Raw genomic sequence first — 22,813 nt, 5'->3', positions numbered from 1 at the left:
TGTCCAGAGCCTGACCTGCTCCAAGGTCATTTTCCCACAATACATTTTGTACTTATCAGAATGGCGAAACAGCTTAATGTAGTAGGCTGAACTGGGACTCTGGAAACCCGGGTTCTAATCCCTAGCCATTTGTGAAGCTCGCTGGGTGACTATGGGCCAGAAACTGACTCTCAGTCTGTCATACCTCCTAGGATTATTGAGAAAAATGGCAAGGAGGAGGATCATGTATACCAGTGTGGGCTCCTCAAAGGAAAGGTGAGATATAACATACACTGCAAATATTATGAAGGGAAAACACGTGATGGCATACTTTGCATATAAAAGTTCCAGAATCAATCTTTAACATCAAATAAGGCATTTTAAGTAGAAGAATACCTCTAGCTGAAATCCTAGTTCCATTTTATTTTTAATTGCTTTGTCTGAAATACATACAAACAGCAAAAGATAAAAAGTCAGGCTGCAATATCTTGAAGAAAAACAATAGCAATCATTTATATTTATTCATTTATTTATTTTTCGATTTATATCCTGCATTTTCCTGCAAAGGGCTCAAGGCAGCTTACATCATTCTCCTCCTCCATCTTATCCCCACAACAACAACCCTGTGAGGTAGATTGGGCTGAGAGTCTGTGACTGGCCCAAAATCACCCAGTTGGCTCCATGGCTGAGCAGGGACTAGAACCCAGATCATCGGAGTCCCAGTCCCATGCTCTTAACCACTACACCGCACTGGTTATATATGTACACCCTTTGAAATTGATGCTACAATACATATATTTTGTCCTTCATTCTCAGAGCCAAAGTACCCAATGTTTTGCACATTTCCCTATCTAAACTGAAAGTAAGAAATTTGTGTTGGTATAGCATATAGTAAAACAATTGCTCTAGCTGGTGGAATAACATATTTCCCTAGCTTTAATTACTCTGCCATAAAAGTGAACATGAACATAAATTCTGCACAATTCTAGACCATAACTGGTTCCTGCAGGAACAAAAAAATGTTCTCCCTTCCTATTTTGCAGTATTCCAAAAAGTGAGGATTATGAACCTTTATCACTCAGGTACATTTTACACATTCACAGAATGAACTGCAACTAGCCTTCATGCTGAGAAAAACGAAAGTCATAAAAGGGTTTATTTATAAGATAATATAGTCTCGATACGCAGATTTTAAATAAGAATGGCAGACAGAATGCAGGATGACTGATCCAACCAGACCTCTCCTAGAAAGTCCAGTTTCCCAACCAGCTTAATAAATATTGATTGATGTCTATTCCAGAAGCACTAGAATGGTAAGATAGTCAGGAAAAAAACTATCTTAAAATTGTTTAAGCTGCAGGATGCTGTGGGTGCGTACCCTAAGTGCAAGACTTCTTCTAAAGTGTACCACTTGGCTTTGCTCCCTCTTCTGACTTGCTGGAGAAAGAGAAGCATAAATAGTCACAGCGGCCAGCAAGTCTTGGGAGATTCTAAAATCAACCCATCCCATGCATTGTAGGGTGGAAGTGACCAACCAAACTAACCCACCCAGGGAGGATAGAGAAGGCCAAGTAGTTGTGAAATGGCCTTTCAGTCTGCATGCCCCTTTCTGGATGTCCTACTTCCAAACTAGCGCAAATCATCAAAGCTTCTTCTGTACCTGTGAGGTCAGTGATTGATTTAGAGTCATCATTATGTTGATTATTAATTCTCAAAACATCTCCTCCTTTGATGAAATCACCCAGGACAACCTCTATATACCATCATCTGACAAACTTAAGTCAGTAAGCCTGCTGTGCAGCAGCAAAAGGCAGTAACTGGCAAACACCTAGCACAGCCAATGTCTTAAACATCCAGAATACCCATTTCATGTCAGCTGAGGTATGTTCTGAATACTTCCATAAGTCAACTGGTTTTCTGTGTAGCCGCCACTTAGCTCTGGGAGCTAATGGAGGCCAAGACCAGACATGCTGGGCAATTACCAGCTTAGACATCTTAGCCAACCAGATAGCTACGGTAAAAACATAGACTATTGTCCACAGTCCACAGTAACTATTTATAAATAAAAGAGGGATCTACATGGCAACAAGGTTTAGAGAAGCACTAATGTAAACACCAAATCACTCAGTTATTATATAAAAAATGATAGCAATCTATCTGAAAAGGCTGAGGGAAAAAGGAACCTGAAAGTCTGAAGTACACACTCAACTGACTGTGATCCATCTTCCGTTTAAGCTTCGCAAATTAGTTAAACCCACTGAACTTTGGATGCATAACGTTCAGAGGCAGGTGGGTGAGTCAGCACTTTCCTCTTACATTGTGTCAGGGTTCACTTTTGCTGAGTTATGATTAAGAAAAATAAACTGCAAAATTTCTGCTTAAGTAAATTGTTTTATTTTGTTTATCAATCTAATTATTGCCCCCATGTCTTTATGTGGACGCAGCCACTGACAACTTGAGAAGAATTCCCAGCAGGTAAGAGGGAAGCTTCCTACCTTTTCAGAAATGATCTCAACGGGTTGAAATGCCCCACAAAAATCATGGTAAGTCAGAATACTGCAGATGTGCACTTTGCGTACTGTTGCACAGCAGAACAGTGTTTCCCCTTGGTGCACTGGGATAGGGAGTTTTGCTAAAGAAACAAGCATCTTATTTCTTTGGGCTGCTTTGGGTACTCCGTTCTTTCCATGGAAGTACAGGAGAATGAAATAAGGAGGAAGAAGCCAGCAAGATGAAAGGAAAGCTACAAGGAACCTCCCTCTCATTTCTTTGGAACACCTTTTGATTCCCTTTTGTACTTTCTAACAATGACACTACAGACAACTGTTGAAAACTCAAAAGCACAATCCATAAACAAGAGCACACTTTCTGTTGATAAGTTTTTTTTTAAAAATTCCTTTACTCATTTAAGAGGAACAGAATCTATAAAGGCCTGCTGAAAGTAATGAAGATTCTTGAGCATATCTTGTTAGGTCCTGCATGGTTTGCACAGAAGATGTTAGAGACTGGAGCATTCCTTAAATTAGTTAAGTGTTGCACAAAGAAGAATTTGACTCTTTAAGTTATAAAATAAAATTAGCCCTAAAAAATAACTTCATTAAGGAACATTTCCTCTTGAAGTTGGGAAAACAGAATGTAGATGGAGGTAATCTCCAAGTTGCTAAAAATAAAGATAATAAAATTAAAATAAGAAATATGGGAAGTTATATACTTCTTTCATAAACAAGTAAGCAAACTGTTTGAAATTAACCACCCAGAGTCTATGGGAATGGGACAGTATATAAATATATATATTTTTTAAAAAGTTGTCACTATGAACTTATTCTTTTACTGAAGAGTAGCCTTTCAAACATTCTTCAGCTTTATTGCAGCAGTCAATCCAAGGTACAAACACAAGGCACTTCCAAGTAGTGAAAAAACAAAGGTTTTAGATTGAAAAATTAAGATTTTGGGGCAATGGTGATTTTTTGTGTTCATTTGACACAATACAGTGGTACCTCGGCTCACAAATGCCTCAGTTCATGACCAAATCAGGTTGTGAACCAAAATTTCATTAAAAAAAATTGACTCAGGTTGTGAACTCCGAATTGGGTGGTGACCACGATCACGCCCATCTCCCCCCCACTCGAGTTGGGAGATGTCCGCAATTGTGCTGGGGGCCAGAGGGGGAGATGGCCAAGATCGTTCCCGTCCTTCTTGCATGTGCGCACCCATGATTGCGCCCCTCTTTCCTGCAGGAGTGCAACCACGATCTCAGCCATCTCCCCGCCCAGCACGAACGCGCCCGTCTCCCCCCGACCACGCCCACATTTGCACCCATCTCTTCCTCCCAGCACACCCACGATCACACCTGTCTCCCCCTCCCCAGCGCGCTGGGATGACAGGCACATGCAGGGATGATGGGCGCAATTGCGCTTGTGATGGGGGGTAGGGAGATGGCTGCGCTCATGGGGGGGCGGGGGCGAGATGGCCGCGATCTCTGTTGTTCTTTGTCACTTTGCTTTACATTTTTCTGATTAAAAAAATAGTTTCAGAACGGATTCACCTTATTTACACTGAATCTTATGGGGAAATTTAACTTGGCTCATGATCAATTTGGGTCACGACCAGAGACCTGGAACGAATTAAGTTTGTGAGGCAAGGTACCACTGTATAAGGATATGCACTGAAATACAATCTCCTTTTACTGTTTGTTCCACTGCCACTTCAAGCATTTGGGCAGCGTATGCTGTTGACTAACAAAGATGTCCATGTTCCCTGTTGCCTTCTAAAGTGTACAGTGGAAGTTCTTCTGAATTTGAGAAATTGCCCCTCACTTTATACAAACTGTATACAAATCCTGCTGAAAATTAAGTAACTATTATTACTTATTAAGGGACTGTGAATGTTTCAAGTGTTCTGTAAAGCTTGATGTCAAGTGTGCTTAAGATACTCTACTCTCTCCCCCTCTTTCAGGGTTCTCTTGCTTACACATGTGGGGTGATTTGACCTTGCAGCCCTAACCATATCAGCAGAATTAAAGTTTCCAATAGAACTTTATTTCAGGACTCAGATTACAAAGGGCTATTATTCATGTGCCCTTCCTGCCTCATGTGGAGTGCACTTTCACTAATGTTGTGACTTGTGTTCCTAGATCACTAGACATGAAGTCATGTAGTCTCCAGCCATCCAACAAGAATATATAGCAAAGTTTGTTGATGGGGCTTGTATAATTCTAGCACTATGTTTTATTGGACTACTTGGTTGCCAGAATCCTGTGCTGTAACAGGGAGGGTTTCTTGGGCACAACCCAATGGGAATACCTGTACTTTTTATAGGCTTAGCTTTATACCAACAGATAATATAGGACCAAAATGAGAGCATATTCTAGATTCAGACTAAGCTGGCTACTCATCCAATTCACCACCACACCCCAATCTTTACTCAGTTTTTCTCCTTACACTGACATGGGTGTGCTATCAAAGCATCTACACCAATTTAAAGTTTCACCAGCATATCATCAATGCTGTATTGTGAAAACGACTACACTAGCATAACGGCTAGTATAGGATTATTCCAGCAATCCTGTCCTCATCCAACTATCACTAACACAAAGATAAGATTGAACTGTAACATTCTTACAAAATTAATGTTTGACAAGTCAAATGGTCACCTCTCATTTCTAGATCCATGGATTAAGCATACAACTTAACCCTGTTCAGTTATTTACCAAACAGGGGTTAACCATAGGCATGGAAAGAAGTAAGGGGAAATTAGGAGTAGAGGGAGCAGGGCCCAAAAAGGGTTTAGTTGACAATGAACTAAATACAAAGCATCCCTCGCTACTTATTTAAACTGTCATCCTCTATCTCTTACATATGTCTTCGATTATAAATTCTGATTTACAAGGATGAGACACACTCTGAAAAGAGAACTCAACATAGCTGAACAGTATTAAGAGTCTGCCTGCTGGTGAAGAAGCTGGATCCTTTTCAGCCAAAAGAAGAAGAAAAAAGCAAAAACAAACAAACAAGAAGTACAAACCTAATATAGTTATCTGCAGACAGTGGACTAGTGATTTGTAGACATTGCAAGGCTGTTTTAAGACATTTCTGAAAAATTGCAATCGTGATTTGAAGCTGGGATAGATAGTACTAGTACCATTTTTCACAGTGCAGTATGAATCAGGATAAGCCGTAATATAAGGATGTGTGCGCTTTCCTGTTACAATTTTCCAAATGATCCTCCAGACTATCTAAAGGAATTGAACCCACTAAATGTTAACCAGGGCATATAATCAATTAAAAATATCCAGTAATCTCTTGAAAATAATCCTGTGCTGGCAAGACAAAATATTGGTTCCAAACATATTAACCTTTGCTGGAATTTCATAACATACAATAATCTGCAAAAAATGGTGAGTTCCTGTGAGAGAGATGTCTAAACAGAGGCCTCAGAAAGTAAATCTTGTTCCAGAAACTAATTCTCCACAGGTACAGGTACAGCAATGGTGTATATGAGGTTCCATGAGTACTGCTATTTTTGTTTGAAATAATCACAGTACAGTTTAGGAGTATGTGAAGAATCTGGTTGGAGAGTCAAAATCTGGTGGATTTGACTGGCTGGAAACTGGGTACTAAAATGAGCTTCTCTCTGACTATAGATCAACAGCAAGCCACACTGCTGCCAGTAAGGGGTCAATACTGATTCTTTACTTTTTGTCTCCAAAGAGTACTCTTATCTTGCTACAACTCATGGTGGAAAAAACCTAGGAAGCATAATTTCCTTTGTTTTCCAGTATGGATAATGTAGGGATGATAGCAGCAGCAAAAGCAACTTCCCCTAGATTGCATCTCTGATGTGTCTTGCCTTCTAATATGTCCAAAGTACAACAGGTTCACTTTCATCATTTTTGCTTCTAGAGAAAGTTCTGGCTTGATTTGATGTGAAAATCATTTGTTCGTCTTTTTGTATGTCCAGGGTGTTTGCAAAGCTCTCTACCAGCACCAGCACTATGTTTCAAATGCATCTTTTATTTTTCCCGTCAGCTTTCCGCACTGTCTAGCTTGGGTGACCCTGCTAGGAGACCAGACTAATGAGAGTTTAGTTTCCTGGTGGAATTGTTCTTGACTTCTCTGACACTATCAGTCCCACCACCTATCAACCCCACTATGTTAAGGTTTGCCTCCAAGAAGGGGCCAAGGCCCCTTGCCAAAAGCTCTGACCATTTATTCAGAACAATGGGTAATTAATAGGCCTTAGAGAGTATCTGGGCTGCAAATAGGGGGAAAAAGAACCAATCCCAAGGAGATGTTTCTAAGATGACAGGAGAGATGAAACACTCAGATATGGTGCAACAGTTTCTATCCAAGGGGAGCCCAAGATCAAAGCTCTCACACCCTTTCTTTCTCTCTCTCTCTCACACAACTATTTTGTGGCATATTTCCACTCTTTTCTAGAAATACTGGTTTCAGCAACACTACCTCAGTCAGGTTTACTTTAGCTTGTCTTCAGATTCTTTGCTTTCACATAAGTAAATGGCAAAAATGTCAGGTAACTATATGAAAGCTTCTAAATTACAACAATTATCCATGTTAGAAGAAGTCTTATGAGTGCTAAGAGGCCACAGAAACTTAAACTTTAAGACTGCAGAACAGATAAAATTGTTCTCATGCCAGCACTATGTGGCTACAGGAATTGTTTACAAATTTTCTTTTGTAAGGAGATAATGAATCAGGGAAGAGACAGGATGTTGGGCTTATGTTCAAAACAAAAGCCAATGCTCCAAACACTTCAGAATAAAATTTAAATCATGCTAAATCTCTCTTATGAAGTACACTTTTCTTGTGATAATTATGTTATTTTTATTTTAATACAATTTGAAAGAACATCAGTGGTGTAGTTTTCCACTGTGTGTTACACAATAACAAAATAAATGAAACAAAAAGATTGACATAATTAAGAATTCCAGAAATCAGAATGGAGCAATTATTTTATCCTCCAATACTGTAGTCCTTGTATTTCTCATATTTCTCTACTCCATAAAAACATTGAGATTTCATTTATTTTTAAAGGTAAAAAATATAGATACATACAAGGAATACAGGAAAGTAATGAAGGTGCCATTAAACTGCAAATTCAGTCTCCTATTAGCATTACTTTGGTAAACGAATTAAACACTGAGAAATCCGCTTAAAAATTAAGGCATCATCTCTTTCCTTTCTACAAAGTGTGGTTTATCTTGTTGAATTTCTCATATATCTGCTTATCTAGTTATAGGAATGTAATTTCACTTCTTCTACTTCTTTGGTGTAACTGAAGAGCATACTTAGCAACCTTGCCTTTGTGAGCCATTATTTCAGTTTTAGAAAATTTGAGGGAAATTTTTTTGTGAACCAATATTACAATATTCAAGAGTTAGTCTCCACTATACAGGCAAAGAGAAAGCAAAGTATCTCTATACTGGTGTAATCATTTGAAGGAGAAATATAAACATTTTTTTACCTCTGCAATGCACAATAAGCTCAAATTGTGTATGCATTCACTTTGCATTCTATGCTCAGAATTCAGCATAAGGCTCTTTCTCAGCCAGAAGAAAGAGGATGCCTATAGACATGTCAACAGTTTCAGGCTTTTATTATTTCACAGATGAGGATAAGAAGTCATACCTTATGCAACAGAAGAACTCAGGAGTTCATAGAAAATTGCTGTATATTACGGAAAGTAAAATAAACTTTTACTTAAGGGAAGCCAAAATGGTGAAAGCAGACATATGTTGGAACACTTTAGACAGAGGCAGTACAGGAGAAACAAAGGGCATTCACTTCGGCAGTTTCCTAAAGCTACTTCTTTAGGTCTTTTCTCTGCTGACCAAAACAGATGTTCCATGGGAACATCATGGTTGAATCTTCTGACCTAAAACACAGCCACCTTCAAAGCAGCTTCTGCTTGGTTGATTTTGACAAAGAAATAGCACTGGAGAGAATTTAACTCTTTTCCCATGCCTTTCTCTAGTCTAATGCCATCCCTCACCCACAAAACTGCTTTCAATGGAGCAGAGGCACCATAAGGGACTACTAGCAGATGAGGGACATTTATATTCATAAATAGCCCGGAAGAAATGGTTAGAAAAACACACCTCCAATAAATATCTAGAGCTTCAGCAGCTTCTTTAAATGGTTTGTTCTCCTACTTACACCAGGAGGTCCAACTGGTTTTTGCCCACTGTGGTCCTCTTGTTTACTGCAGACACACCATGCTCCCTCTCTCTCTGGATGTGTGCCTGGGTCCACATTTAATTTTGATTACACAGGCTCAAAATCACTTATTTCTAAGTGTGCTGACACCAAGTATAACAGAGTTCAGGAATTTTTATCTCAAAGTTATTGACTTGGAATTTGTTACAGCAAGGTCATATTAGAATCACAGAGTTATCTGAAATAATCCCATACCCAATACATGAATTTTATCTGGTATTTTAAATGTGCTCATGCTTTTGAACTTTTGACCTGTGGCTGGTTTTACTTTGTTTTTATGTGACTGTTTGAATGTGCTTTAGTCCTCATGGTATGTTTTATGTTCTTATATTTTAGTTGTAACCTCCATCTTGTAAACTGCCCAGATAATTTAAATTATTGGGTGGCATAAAAAGCTGTAAATAAAGTTAAACTATCAAACGTGTCACACCCAAAAAGCAACAGCCTTCAGAGCTGACTATGGCTTGATTGTGAGGTGCTGTCAAACCATGTTTGTATTGTATGAACACCAGCCATACTAAGAAATCACACTCTGTTAACCATGAAGATCCCAAAGTCCATAACCCAACAAATCATGAATTCTCTTTTTTGGTTGTTACTGGTTACCAAAATATATTTATTAGCACAGCTGGGTTCACACAACACAATGGCCTGCACCCATGTCATGTCAATAGAGCCACTGTGTTTTTTCAGTATAATACAATTCCAATTCTTGAACCTTCTCATCTCCAGAAAACTACATCAATCACAGAAGGAAAGTAAAAAGAAGCAAAAGCTCATGTCATTGAAAAGACACCACAGGTACAATGTTGCAGAATACAACTACCTATAGTCACTTGAACTATTCAGGTAAAGCTCCCTCCTATCATCCTATCTGTTGATCACCTCCCTCCTGGAATTTTAGTTTTTCAAATCCATTTTCTCCTGTTGAAGAGGAGAATAGGGAATTTGAACTCACTGGATACTTCACACATCATGGAAAGCTACCTTGTAATTAGCCAACCCAGACAACCCATGGCTTATTTTAGAAGGTTGTTGGAACCAAAAGGGATTGTCGTATTTTCCAAACTTGGGCAACTAGTCCCATTGTATGACCAAAGAGGTGACAAGTGAGCTGCTCAGCAAGAGTGGCAAAAACCCCTTGCTGCTTTTAGCAAGCAAGACATCATTGAGAGGGGAAAAAGCCCATTGCCTAAATCACTGCCACTGAAAGTCACCCCCAAGTCACACTTTAAAGAATGTGTCACTGGCTCACTTTCCCTCACTCCAGTCACCATCCCTTTTACAGTATTTGTGGCTTGTTTTCCCTTCTTTTTGGAGATAGCTTTTCACATATTCCAGAGTGAAAACCCTGCCAAAGTGCCCAAGCAGCACATTAGAGTAGTTGGTACTGGTCTGCCATGTTTTTGTGGAACCAGAAATATGCATTTCTTAAAAAATGGAGTTTGGAGATATGCAAATATGCAGCTCCAGTCACCCAATCTGCAAAGCTTTGCCTGGTCAATGTCCTGGCGAGTTCCTGCTGTCAAAGCAGACAGCATGTATGGATGTTGACAAAGCCAAGCTTTAAATATGTTACTCTGCTTGTAGCTGTCAGTTGTCAAGAGCAGAGCAAAGCTGCAAACAGATCTTATTTATGTGTGTGTGTTTCACATCTATACCAGCTGAAGCAGTTTAGAATAATGCATAAAAACAGAACAATAAAATACAATATAAATATCATAAAATCAAAGGAGTATTAAATTTAAAACAGGTAAAACATATAGTAAAAATGTCCCAGTGAAATGAAAAACACCTTTGCTTGTAAAATGGAGAGCAAGCAACATTTACACAGCAAGATCTTCTAGGTTTTAAGGTTGTACCTTATTGTTTTCATTTTCTTCCACCTGTTTCTGAGCCTCCAGGTGCTTGGGAAAGTGGAAAAGTCTAGCCCATCCTATTTATGGGAGCAGTTAGTTTGTTTTAAGACAGGGTTTTTGACAGGGCCAAGCAGTTTGTTTTGTTTTGTTTTCTGGGCTGGAAAATATAGATTGTCCAGCACGCCAGAGCTTCCTCCTTAAACAACCCACACAGTGTAACTTATTCATAGGATGGGTTGTCATGCTGTGTGAACACAACCACTATTACACTTGCCTTGGCACCCGCAATCCAATGCAGCTGACAGCTAACATCTCTTAACATAAAGACACTTAGGATGGCAGCCAAGACAGCTAACATGATGACAAGAGCCAACTGGAGTTATTTCTATAGTCGCACTGCCAATGTATTACATTAAAACTCAATTTTAGTACAAGAAAAAAACAACTTGAATATTAATTTTTTAAAAATGATATTTATTTCCTGCAGGGAGATCAAATTTTTGGCCTCCCCTACTTTATTCTCACAACAGCTGTGAGTTAACCCATGATCTGCTCTATCATGTGAACTCAGTCCCATGATTTGTTATTGGGATGTGAACTCTAGATTGTTTAAATCATGGGTTGTCGTTATATATGAACTTAGAACGATGGGTTGTTCAGTGATTAATAAACCAGCTGCTCTACAAGACTGTACTACAAGGCAGAAAAGACATTTGGGATACAGGGAAGGGCAGGTGAAGGAGAAGGAAAGTAAGTAACCCAAGAATTGAGAAAACTAATCGTAGCTTGTTCAGTTGTCTGCCAGACTGACCCTGACTGGGCAACAAACCATGGATTGGTGTCATGTGTGAACCAGGACAATAACTTGCCCACACTGACTAGCTTCACAAAATCAGTGGGTTGGGTGGTAAGTAGACTTTCCAAACCATCCTAGAATCCTAAAACAAATTATAGGTTCTGGGGCGGTTTGAGAACCACTTTACCATGTTCAGATAACCCATGTATGAGATCAGTAAGTATGGAAATGAGGTAGCTTATGAACATCACACAAGCCCCTATGGCTTCTTCTCCTACCATTGTGTGAGCCCAGTCAGTGGCTAGATTCATACAACATGACAAACCACACTCAAGGCTAAATATGGACTATAACTGTACTGTGGATTATTGTCCACAGCTGTCCTTAAAAACCATGATTCGTTAACCATAAATAATCCATGAAGTAAATTTTCCATTCTTCTTGGCTGGATCTTTTCAATGGACTTTAATGTATTTAATGCTATTTTAATTAACTTTAAAATATTGTTTTATCTACTATACTTTATTGTGTTTTTTATCCTGTTGTGAGCCACCCAGAAAGCTTCAGCTTTACAATGTATAGAAGTGTAATAAATAATAATAAAAATAATTGTTGTCGGGTTGTGAACTGTAGGTTGTATGCAGTTAGCAAAGTGTGGTTTATTCGAACATCTGGATTTGCGCAACACAACAACCCAGCCAATCATTCAGTAACCTTCATTGCTGAGTAGAGATTCAAACCTGGTTTGTAGTCTGGACACTTGTCTAGAAATTATATCATGCTGGTCCTTTATCAATGCAGGAAGAAGGGTGAAGACATCATACACTCTCTGCTGAATTCAATTGAATTAATTATTTCCCTATTACAGCAACCATAAAAAGGGGTGCTATTTTGCTATTTTCTTCCAATGACAAACCCTCTCAAGTAGCTGTTACCAGAAGAAAGGTGCTAAAAAGTTCTCGTGTTTTAGTGAGAACACTGTCCATTAAGTTTTGGATATCTGCTATCTTTTCTTTGATACCTTAAAGTTTCCTTCAATTCCCTGGATCAGATTTATCAAAAGGAGGTTCACAACATACAAGGCAACTGCTCAGAACCACACCTAGGCAAGCTTGAGCTAGTTAAAAAACAGTCCTCCAGCTTACTCACTACCAGCTGCAGTATGAAATACTGCAATATCATGTGTACTAAGCAAGTGCTGTAATAAATTGTTGTGATTACATCTAGAACACAACAGTGCAATGTAAAGTCATATAGGGAATGACACAGAATATTTACAGGACAATTTAAAAGCCTAAGTTTTGAATTATACAGATCATTTCTGTTTTAAAACTGAAAAAACTGAGGTCAGCTATCCTATAGAAAAGGGTGGTCCAACTTCTCCTACCTCGAAGGCTGTAGGAGGACTCTGACACAGAACCCAGGGGCCACACAATGGGCCACACAATGAATTATATTTCCATATTGCAAATTAAAATGTTAGCAATATATTTAAATATTTATTTAATATACACAATCTATTTAATTAGCCATTTAAAGAGGGATAAAACCACAGCCCAAGCACAATGACTACTCCCTCTGGGGTGGCCCATCCCTTTTTTCCTTGTATCTCTCATCCAGAAACCCTCCCATGTGACCCCCCGCCCCTCCATCCTTCTTGAAATTGGTGTGCTGAACTTCTTGCACTTGAGCTGACAAAGTCTCTCCAGCATACCCTGCCCACTCCTGCTGACGAGGGGCAAGCTCTCACAAGGCAGCCAGCTGAACCCACAGTCAGCAGGATCGGACAGCAGTCTTGGGAAAGCCTGCTAAAATCATGCCTGTGCCATTGCCTGGATCTGGACTGAGGGGAAACAGAGGGGCTCCAAGCAGCAAGAGGGCCATGGAACAAGGCCTTGGGAGCAACATGCGGCCTGTGGGCTGCATGTTCAACCACCCCACTACAGAGGTACAAGCAAGTCTACTCTACATAGGATTGTGGTGTATAACACCATTTAGAGAAACCCAAATACTAAAGGAAAAGTCTGGTTATTTTTCAATATAGGGAAAGTATGAACTGTTATTATCAGATTGGTCCCACAGAATAAAAGCTACAAGATAGCTAGGTCTTATTCTATTGCATAAAACTTATGGCATATTAAAAGTATTCTGCTGTTAATACCAAGTCCTGTGAACTATTTGGGAGGCAGAAGCAAGGAATGTGTGTGTTGCAGAGGGAAGATGGACAGAATCAGTAGAACCTGCATCTGAAGCTAACAGATGGGTCTGAATATAATCTGTTCTACACATTTGTATCATATTATTGATTGTTTATATTTGTAGCTCTGTGCTCCTGCTGCATATTTTGAAATGCATTTTAAGCAGATACAGCTAGTGTTTCCACTCAAGATAAACCTGTATGACAGGTGTAGGTGGGTTCACTTCAGTCTTGATTATTTCAAAGTGTATAAAGCAAGAAGACAATCAGGATCACTTAACATTTAAAGCACAACTGATGTTTTAAGCATCCTGAGCAAGCACGATCCCTTGAAAATATAAGAAACTGCTGAATCCAGATGTCTGCTGATCCAACTATGCTGACAGAAGTGCACTTCCCTATCCCTTCCTTCTCAAAAAGCTTCTCCAGTTCACTGAAAATACTGTGCAAAACCTGGAACATGCAACACAAGATGGTTTGTCAAAGATTATTTAACCCATCATGAGTAGTGGTGCCCATGGTCACCACTGTGATATCCAATACATGTTCAGAGGTTGTAGCCTGTGGACCCAGCAAGAATGGTCATCAGGATTAAACAATGGTCTGTTTCAAGTTTTTTGCAAGGTTTGTTAACTCTTGTGTAACCCCATGCTCACTGTGTTTGCAGGACTCAACAATCCACATGCAGTAGCCTGGATATGCAAAATGGGAGCCATTTGTGCTGCAGCCTAGCAATGGGTGATTCTGTCAGGAAGCCCTGATGGAAGAGGTGAGCTGTGGTGGAAAGGGATTCCCTAAAAAATAGACTGAGGGATCTTCTGTAAAAGGAGTCTCTCGGTACAGTCCTCAGACAAGCATTATTTGCAAGAATCCTATCAAGCAGTAGGCTCTAATCATTCACCAGACCACAAATGTCTTCTATCGATGTATGGTCCAGGTTTTCTAAAAGAATAAATGTAACTATATAACTATAGTCATTCCTACCTAATGATTTCTAAAGAAAATCCCTCAACCACTGACCAGCTGTTTGGCAGGTGCAACTGTTGCCAATGATGTAGGTTGGACACTTTTCTATTGCTTTATTTTTCCACAGAAAATTTTCCATTTCATAAGCTCATTAGTAACAATACTAGGCAAGCTTGGCTCTATCAAAGTTGCAATTAATGCTTTGCAGGTGATTATCCTTCGCAAAACCATGACAGCATATATAAACACACTGAAATGCATATGCATCTCAGAGTGAAATAGAACTAATAAGTAGAATAAAACTTAAGGTGCCTCATCAAGGTCAGAGAAAGAATGCTGAATTCTTTTGAAATAGCTAAGTTGTTTCACCATACTGTGCAGCTATTTGGATTGCTAACATTAATTGGTGCAGTCATCTTTAACCTGCTGTCCTCCAGATGTGCTGACTACGATTCCCAACTTTTATTTCATAAACAAAGCTAAACCAATACCCCATGTAGTTTTTATTCCAATATACCACAAGTATTTTGTCTTATATTGGAGAAGGAGAGGCCCTTCTCCAGGAACCCTCCATGAAAGAAATTAGGAGGGTGGGTACTCGGAGGAGGGCTTTCTCTGCAGTGGTGCCTAAGTTATGGAATGCGCTCCCCAGAGAGGTTCGCCTGGTGCCGTCGTTATTTGTTTTTCGGCACCAGGCGAAGACCTTTTTATTTAAGCGGCATTTTAACTGTTAGTAATACTAGATTTTATCTGGCCAGGGCGGCTTATTTTATATTGTATTTTTGTATTTTTAATTTAATGTTTATATTTATTGTAATTTATTATAATTACTTTTAATTTATTGTTGTAAGCCGCCCTGAGGCTTCGGTGAATGGGGCGGCATAAAAATGTTTTAATAAATATATATATATATATATTACTGGTATTAATTACATTCTACTGTATTTAATTTTTCTTATTCTTATATCGTTCAAATGTTAGGAAAAAACAAAGATCCTGAAAACTTTTGACACTAATTCATTTTAACCCAACCTGAAGCCTTAAGGTATGTTCCAAGGACAGGCAGATAAAGAATGGAGCTTTTGCAGTGGTGACATCTCATATATGGTTAACAACCCATAGCTAAACCATAGCGTAGAGTTTGCATGTAACAACAACATATGATTTACCATATATTCAACTAGTACTTTAGGTTGTCATCACATGCAAATAGGGCTGCAGGGACCAATTCTCAAGTTACAAAGTAGTTCATAATGACTAACTGGAATAAAACCCTTCATTCTAAAATGTTGTTCACATTTGGGTCCTTCATAGAACCATCACACAAAGGCTATAAAAACATATGTATTATTTAATTATAATAAGACAAACATTTAGATCTATTGTACTTTTTTAACTTAGAAGAGCTCAGTTAAAACTTCTGTATATAAGAGTCTGCATACAATTTTGGCTTTGTCTGCCAAATGCTTAAATTTCTCAATGCTGCCATGACTGTACACAGATAAACTAGTAGTGTTCAATGCTCCCTATGCCACTCTATAAAGGCTAGAACTCAATCCAGACAAGACAGAGGTTCTGTTGGTGGACAGTCTGTTCATCCAACTGGGAAAATGTCAACGTATCCTGTACCCGGTTGCATTCCCCCTAAAGGATAAAGTTCATAGCTTGGGGGTATTCTTGGAGCATGAGCTGCAACTTGTTTCCCAGGTGGCCTCAGTGGCCAGGGGCAGCCTCAATTGACTTAAGCTGATTTTCCAGCTACATTCCTACTTGGATGAGTGGAGCCTTGCTAGAGTTATCCATGCACTGTTAACCTCTCACCTGGATTACTGCAATGTGCTCTACATGGGACTGACTTTGAAGACTGTCTGGTCCCTTCAACTAATTCAAAACAGAGCAGTGCAATTATTAACAAGGACTGGTCCTACAGAACATATCATGCTGGTACTCCGCCAACAGCATTGGCTGCCTGTTACTGTCCAAGCCCAATTCAAAGTGCTTATGCTAACATATAAAGCCTTAAACGTCTTGGAACTGGGATATCTAAAGGAATGCCTGTCTCCATATATTTTTTGTTTTTTTCAATGTATATCCTGCCTTTTTCCTACAAAGGGCTCAAGCTTACATCATTCTCCTCCTCCATCTTATCCCCACAACAACAACCCTGTGAGGTAGTTTGGGCTGAGAGTGTGTGACTGGCCCAAAGTCACCCAGTTGGCTCCATGGCTGAGCAGGGACTAGAACACAGATCGCCTGAGTCCCAGTCCCATGCTCTTAACCACTACACCACACTGGCTCTCCCTAACAGACCACTCAGATCTTCAAAGGAGGTCCTCCTTCATGAACTCCGCCCAGTAAACTGAGGGCGGAATTGGCTAGAAAAAAAAGACCACCCCTGTTATTGCAGCTCATCTTTGGAACTTTCTTCTGAAAGAAGTGCAACTAGCACCCTCATTACTCTGTTTTTGCCACCAAGTAAAGACCTTTTCATTTAGTACCTGTTTTAGAATCATGTTTATATCTGGTTTTCACTGCTGGTTTGATTTTTGCTTATATTGTTATAATCTTTCTGTTTTCACATTTTATATTAGTTGGCTTTTATGTGGCTTTTAGATGGCATTGTTTTATTTATTATACCTAAGTTACACTGTTGTTTCTTGTGAGCCACTCAGAGAGCCCTTGGGCCATGGGGTGGCATACAAATGCAACAAACAGATAAATACATAATGTGATGGTTGCAGATACTAGATACCTAACCAGCATAGTGACTGATCATTCTTGACCCATCACTATTATTCAGTGTCTACACCAGGAACATTGCTCTGTACAATGAGCATATTCTACTGTGCTTTAGTTTATAAACTTTTTGTGTTATGTTTAGATGTATGTCCCACCTTTTTCTCCCCAAAAAACCCAAGGTAGCTTACATAGCTCTTTCCCTCTTTGCTTTACTCTAAGAACAACCCAGCAAGTTAGGTTCGAGTTCTTTGATCTTTTGGCATTTATTACATCTTTTGGCCAGTGACTGCACAGAAGTCACCAAGTGCACTCCATAGCCAATCAGGGACTAGAACCTGAGTATCTTGAGTCCCCAATCCACCACTCTGTATCTTCTACACTGCACTGACCAAGAAGAATGATTTCGAGTAGTTCCTAGAACACAGCTGTAACATTGATCCAACCAGGTGCATCTACTACCACTCATCCCAGAGCATCCATAATTTTGAAAGCAATGTGTTATATCATATTGGCCAAAAGATCAAACAAGCACCTTATAGATTTCTTACAGAAGACTACTGCCAGACTTTTCACTCAGAGCTTCAGACTTCTCACTCAGATATAGTTTCAAAGATCTCAACAGGCAAGCAACCATTAAGAACAAAAGCTCTACTAGTCACATGTCACTCATCAAAGACTAAATGAAACTATTAGAAATGGCTAGAAAATGGCTAGCAATCATGTTAGGGAAAGGCCAAGCCAGATGATGATGAAAAATAAGTCCGAAAATGAGCTGGACTGAATCCAGAAAGGAAGCCACAGCCTTGAACTTGGAAGATCTGAATGGAGCTGTGATGGACAGGGTATTCTGGAGGGCTTTCATTCATAGGGTCATCATAAGTTGGAGTTGACTTGATGGCATATAGCAACAACAGAAAATCCTCTTCACAAAGGCAAACCTATTTGGCCCATTCCTAGTCGCATATTTGTAGCTCAAGCTGCCAAATGCACATTAACAGCCAGTATTTCATTACAGATGAAATTCCATGTACACTTGTTGGGAATTAAGCCCCATTGAACACTGTCATACTTACCTCTAAGTAAATCTAATAAGGTTTGGCTATAAAACTGAACAGATGGTTCAATTTCTCCTATGCTCAATTTCTCTTCATTTTCAGTACTGTACATTTTATCAAATTTATACTACACGACTATTTCTATCTAGATAATTTGCTATTCCAACTACTCTCATCAGAATGTTTCTGTCTAGAGAGAGAAAAACTTTGTAATAGATAACTTATAGTTGTAATAACTAAAATACCCTCAGAGTTGACAGTTTATTAACCTAAAATTAGTGACAAGCTCTTATTTTCCTTAAACCAGCACCTAAATAGAGATGGTGGTCAGATTTAAATACACTGCATGCTGCACAAATACATTATCCAATTAAGTCCTAATTATATAAGTAGCTGGCAAAGAATTTACAGAACCACAACAACAGCTATTGACATTGTAGGCCAAATGATACTAACTGTGGTGTTGAAAAATTTCAGTTCCTGTTCTAAGGGTATTTTGGACACATAACTAGCAAAATAAGAGGAAACTTGCCTGCGTAAGAAACAAAGTCAAGTATTCTGAATATGGAAGAAAGAATTTTTTTTGGGAGAGGGAGTCATTCTTTCCAGAAGATTCAGAATAAGAAGCAAATCTTGTGAAAAAGAAAACCAACATCTCTCACCCTTGGAACCGAGTCCTAAGTGCAGGGCAAGGTGAGAATTCAGTTTCCGTATTCCTTTGACATCAGTAACCAAGATGCAGGTGAAACATCCAGCCATTACTGAAGAAAACTATCCTCAACACAAAAGCTTTAACTAATCATTATACAACATCAGTATAAAACTGCTAAGTATATTTTTTACAGTTGTCAGCCACAGAATACTGTCAAAAATTTCTGTCTATTAAGAAGTAAGTTTCATTGATCTCGAACTGCAATCCTAAACACTCTTGCAAGAGCAGCTTGACCGACTGCATTCGTCAGAACTTATTTCTAAGTAGACTGTGCATGGAGCTGAACTGACGGCTACAGACCAAGCCATACCAGCCAGAAAGCCAGCCCCGCTTGAGTTCAGTTACAACGTGTGGGTAGCGAGACCCGCTGGATAGAAAATGTTATTATTACCTGTCAAAATGGAGTTCTAACTTCTCTGAGTAGGAACACATTCAGAGGGATTTTTTTAAGGGAAAGCAAGTGACAAGATTTTTTAAAATGTGCATGACGGTCCTCCTACCCCTGATCATCCATGCTAAGGAAGCATTTCCCCCGACATTTGGAGATCTAGAAAGTAATCGCCCCATTCTTTCTTCTCCCAGCCTTCGCTTTGTAAGTTACCCGCCCGCTGCTCTCTCACAGCACGTGCTCGCTCTCCAGGCTCCCCACATACAAAAACAACACACGCTTTCCTGTGGCGAAGTCCTTTACCTCCGAACAGGTGAGGGGAGAGGTGGGCGGGCAGCGAGCCGATTACGAGTCGGGGTCCGCCGCTGCCCCCCGAGTGTCCTCCTGCGCCGCCGCCACCGCTGCCTCCCCCAGCCGCAGCCCGTCCCCTGTCCTCGGGGGTGCTGTTGACCGAGTCCTGGGAGCCATAGAGGCCGCTGCTGTTGGGGATGTTGAAGGCAGAATGCGCAGCCCGAGTCCCGGAGGCGGCCGGTCCGCCCAGGGACCTGCTCCTGGGCGCTGCCACGGGGGGAGCCGCTGCCGCCCCCCCACTCGCCGAGCCGCCGGGGGCCGCGTGGTGCACTCCCGGAGCCAGGTGCGTGTACCTTCCCGCTCCTCCACCGATGGGCCGCCCGCCGGACCCGTTAGTGCCGCCGCCGCCGCTACTGCTGGAAGGCAAGTCCCCGCCAGAATAAGCCCGCGTTCGGCCATTGGCGGCGGCCGGGCCGCTCTGCTTGGCACCCATGGTCCTTTCTTCGCCGCCGCCGCCGCCGCCTCTTTTTCCTCCTCCTCCTTCCTCCTGCTGCTGCTAGTGTGGTTCCTCTGAGACTCCGCCGCTACCCTCAGTGCGACCCGCCGGTGGGGCGGAGTAGGGGAGCGCGAAACGCCCGCTGGTCCTTCCAGTACGAGTCCCGAGCGAGCCGAGCCGAGCCGAGCCGAGGCAGGCAGGCAGCTGCGGTTCAGCTGGCGGCCCTGGGGCTGCGGCGGTGCAGCCTCCCCCGCGGCGAGACCCTCGAAACGACGACAGAAGCAGCGACGGGGCAAGCTCCGGCGGCGGGCGCCGCTGCCGGGGAAGGCGCTGCTGTTGGGGCTGCGGCGGCGGCTGCTACTGCCTCTGCAGCAGCCTTTGCCCGAGGGCTCAGCCCCGCCGTTTCCGCCATCCTTGTCCCGGTGCCCCCGTCCAGGCCGACCGAAGCAAAGTCGCGGCGATGGCGGCGGCCACCCGCCCGCGAGGCCGCGTACTCGCCCGGGCCCGGTTCCCCCGCGCTCGCTCAAGTGTGAGGCGAGGGGGCGGCACCTCTGCGCCGTCCGCCGCTCCCCTCGCGCTCGCTTTCTGTCTACCGCCGTGTCGCCATAATGGAGGGAGGAGGTTAACAGACAGTTGGAACTGCCTCCGCCTCCTCTCTCTGCTCAGCTTCGTAGGTAATACTCCCCCCGCTTCTCTTTCTGAGGGGGAAACTAACGCGGCTTAGCAAGCGGTTTGGACGAGGAACTGGGCAGGCAGACCCGTCTCGCCCATTTTCTTTCACGCTCTCTCCTGCGCCCGACACGCCTCATGCCCCTTTCACAGCTCTCGGTCAGGCCGAAATTCAACAGGCGAAGCTTTCCCGCCACCGGACTGTGGTCGTGAATAAACACTTCGCCCGTCATGTTTTTGCTTCTCCAAGGAGGAGAAAGGTGGCAACTCTTTTAAAAAAGGCCAGGTTAACCAGCGCTGGTCATTAAAGACAGGCGAGCGGAGGCGACGTGGGAGGGGTCCAGGGCTGGAGCTGCGGATCTCTGGGAGGCCGCTTGTCCCACCGCCCTGCTATCCATGGGCACATGCTGAAAGAAACGCACAGGGTCCCTGATAATCCGCTGCATCTGATGCTCCTGGATTTGGGGTATTTTTTGCCAGCATTTGCTTCTCCTTCTGCTGCCCCCTTTATAATTCTTTCTACCTGAGGTATCTTCTCCCCCTGCCTATACATCCTCTTTTACATTTGTGGGAGACAAGACACACACAGAGAAAGAGAGTTAGATCTTATTAAATTAGCGTATGAACATGGGGGTCCTTTTTTCCCGTGGGGCTGATTCCAAGATCTTTTCAGTATGTAGTACAGCCCCTGTGCACAAATAAGAGAGAGAGAGAGACTGGGGTAGTAGTTAGTGTGCTGGAGTTAAACCCCTTCCAAATCATAAACTTGCAGAGTGACCTTGGGAAAGTCAATGTCTGTCCCTTGGCCAAAACTGCTTTATGAGGTAGAACTTTTAGATGAAGGCTGAGATAAATATGTAGCACTGCAGATTACACCTGCCATGTATAATATGCAAACATTGCTACATTTCTGAAATAAAAATGTGCCAGAGTTCAAGCCAGGTTGGAAATCCCTCTCCAAACATTGCAAAGCATGGTCCCCAAAGAGTAGAGATACTGTTGGTTCTGGAAACAAAAAACAGTTTCCACGTGATCAAAGACGTGTGTATGTCTAAAATCAGTTTATGGGAATCAGCTATGGTGAGTCATGCCTACACACAAAACATGCAGATCTTTCAGATTACTCTAAAACCTAAGAAACATAGATCATAAATGCAACTTTATCAAATGAAAGCCATTAAGAATTGTTCCATCTGAACATTTATTTATGTATTACATGTCTGTACTGTCCAACAGTCAAAGCTTTCTGGGCAGTTCACAGCAATTAAAACCACATAATACAATACAATACAATACAATAGTTGAAAATAGTAAACAGAGCCCTAAATGAAGCAGTTCTTTGACTGCCTCCTCCTGGACTAATTGTGTCAATTGTTATGAGACCAGAAACAAACACTGGAAAGTCCATATGATTTCCTTTGGGTGCCCTGGAACCTGTCATGGGGAAATATATGACCCTTTTTCTATTGTTTGTAAACCATAACCAATTTGAGCCAATCCTACAGACATAGTGTGTATAAGTAGTGGGCAATATGCATTCTGTGATCCACTGAAGATAGCTGTCATATATACACATCATGCTACAAGATGTACACCTTAAAAATTAATGTGTAATGTAGCTCTGCTTGAGCAGCCAGTGTGGTTCAGTGAGAAGTTAAACTTAGATTTGGAAAAACTATTCAAATCGTTGTCGACTTGGGCAAGTTGCTCTTTCTTAGCTTCTATTTCTCATTGAATGAATAAGAGTGACTTACCTCATACGATAGTCCTGAAAGATCCCAAGTACAGCTAAAGACCTGAACAATACTCTTTAAGAGTACTGGTTGGAAGGAGGAATAACAGCCACAGTAAAACTTGTTTACATTTACATTTCAGTACTTTTCAATATGGCCATAATAAGCTGTGTTGGTCCAAGAGCTGTTAGAGGGGAT

General features: G+C 41.3%; 1 protein-coding gene across 2 annotated transcripts in view; it reads right to left on the bottom strand.

Annotated features, from left to right (window-relative positions):
- ZNRF2 (zinc and ring finger 2) overlaps nucleotides 1-20,647 on the bottom strand; it is a 61,145-nt gene extending 40,498 nt beyond the window's left edge. For both annotated transcript variants that reach the window (XM_044417065.1, XM_044417072.1), the window contains exon 1: nucleotides 19,730-20,647. In XM_044417065.1, coding sequence (XP_044273000.1) covers nucleotides 19,730-20,210 — 481 coding nt within the window. In that variant the 5' untranslated portion in view covers nucleotides 20,211-20,647. The remainder of the gene's footprint in view (nucleotides 1-19,729) is intronic.
- Nucleotides 20,648-22,813: the final 2,166 nt, after the last annotated feature.

This window comes from Varanus komodoensis, unplaced genomic scaffold (assembly GCF_004798865.1).
Source record: "Varanus komodoensis strain SLA01 unplaced genomic scaffold, ASM479886v1 scaffold10, whole genome shotgun sequence".
Classification (NCBI taxonomy): domain Eukaryota; kingdom Metazoa; phylum Chordata; class Lepidosauria; order Squamata; family Varanidae; genus Varanus; species Varanus komodoensis.
This window is presented reverse-complemented; position numbering and strand designations above follow the sequence as displayed.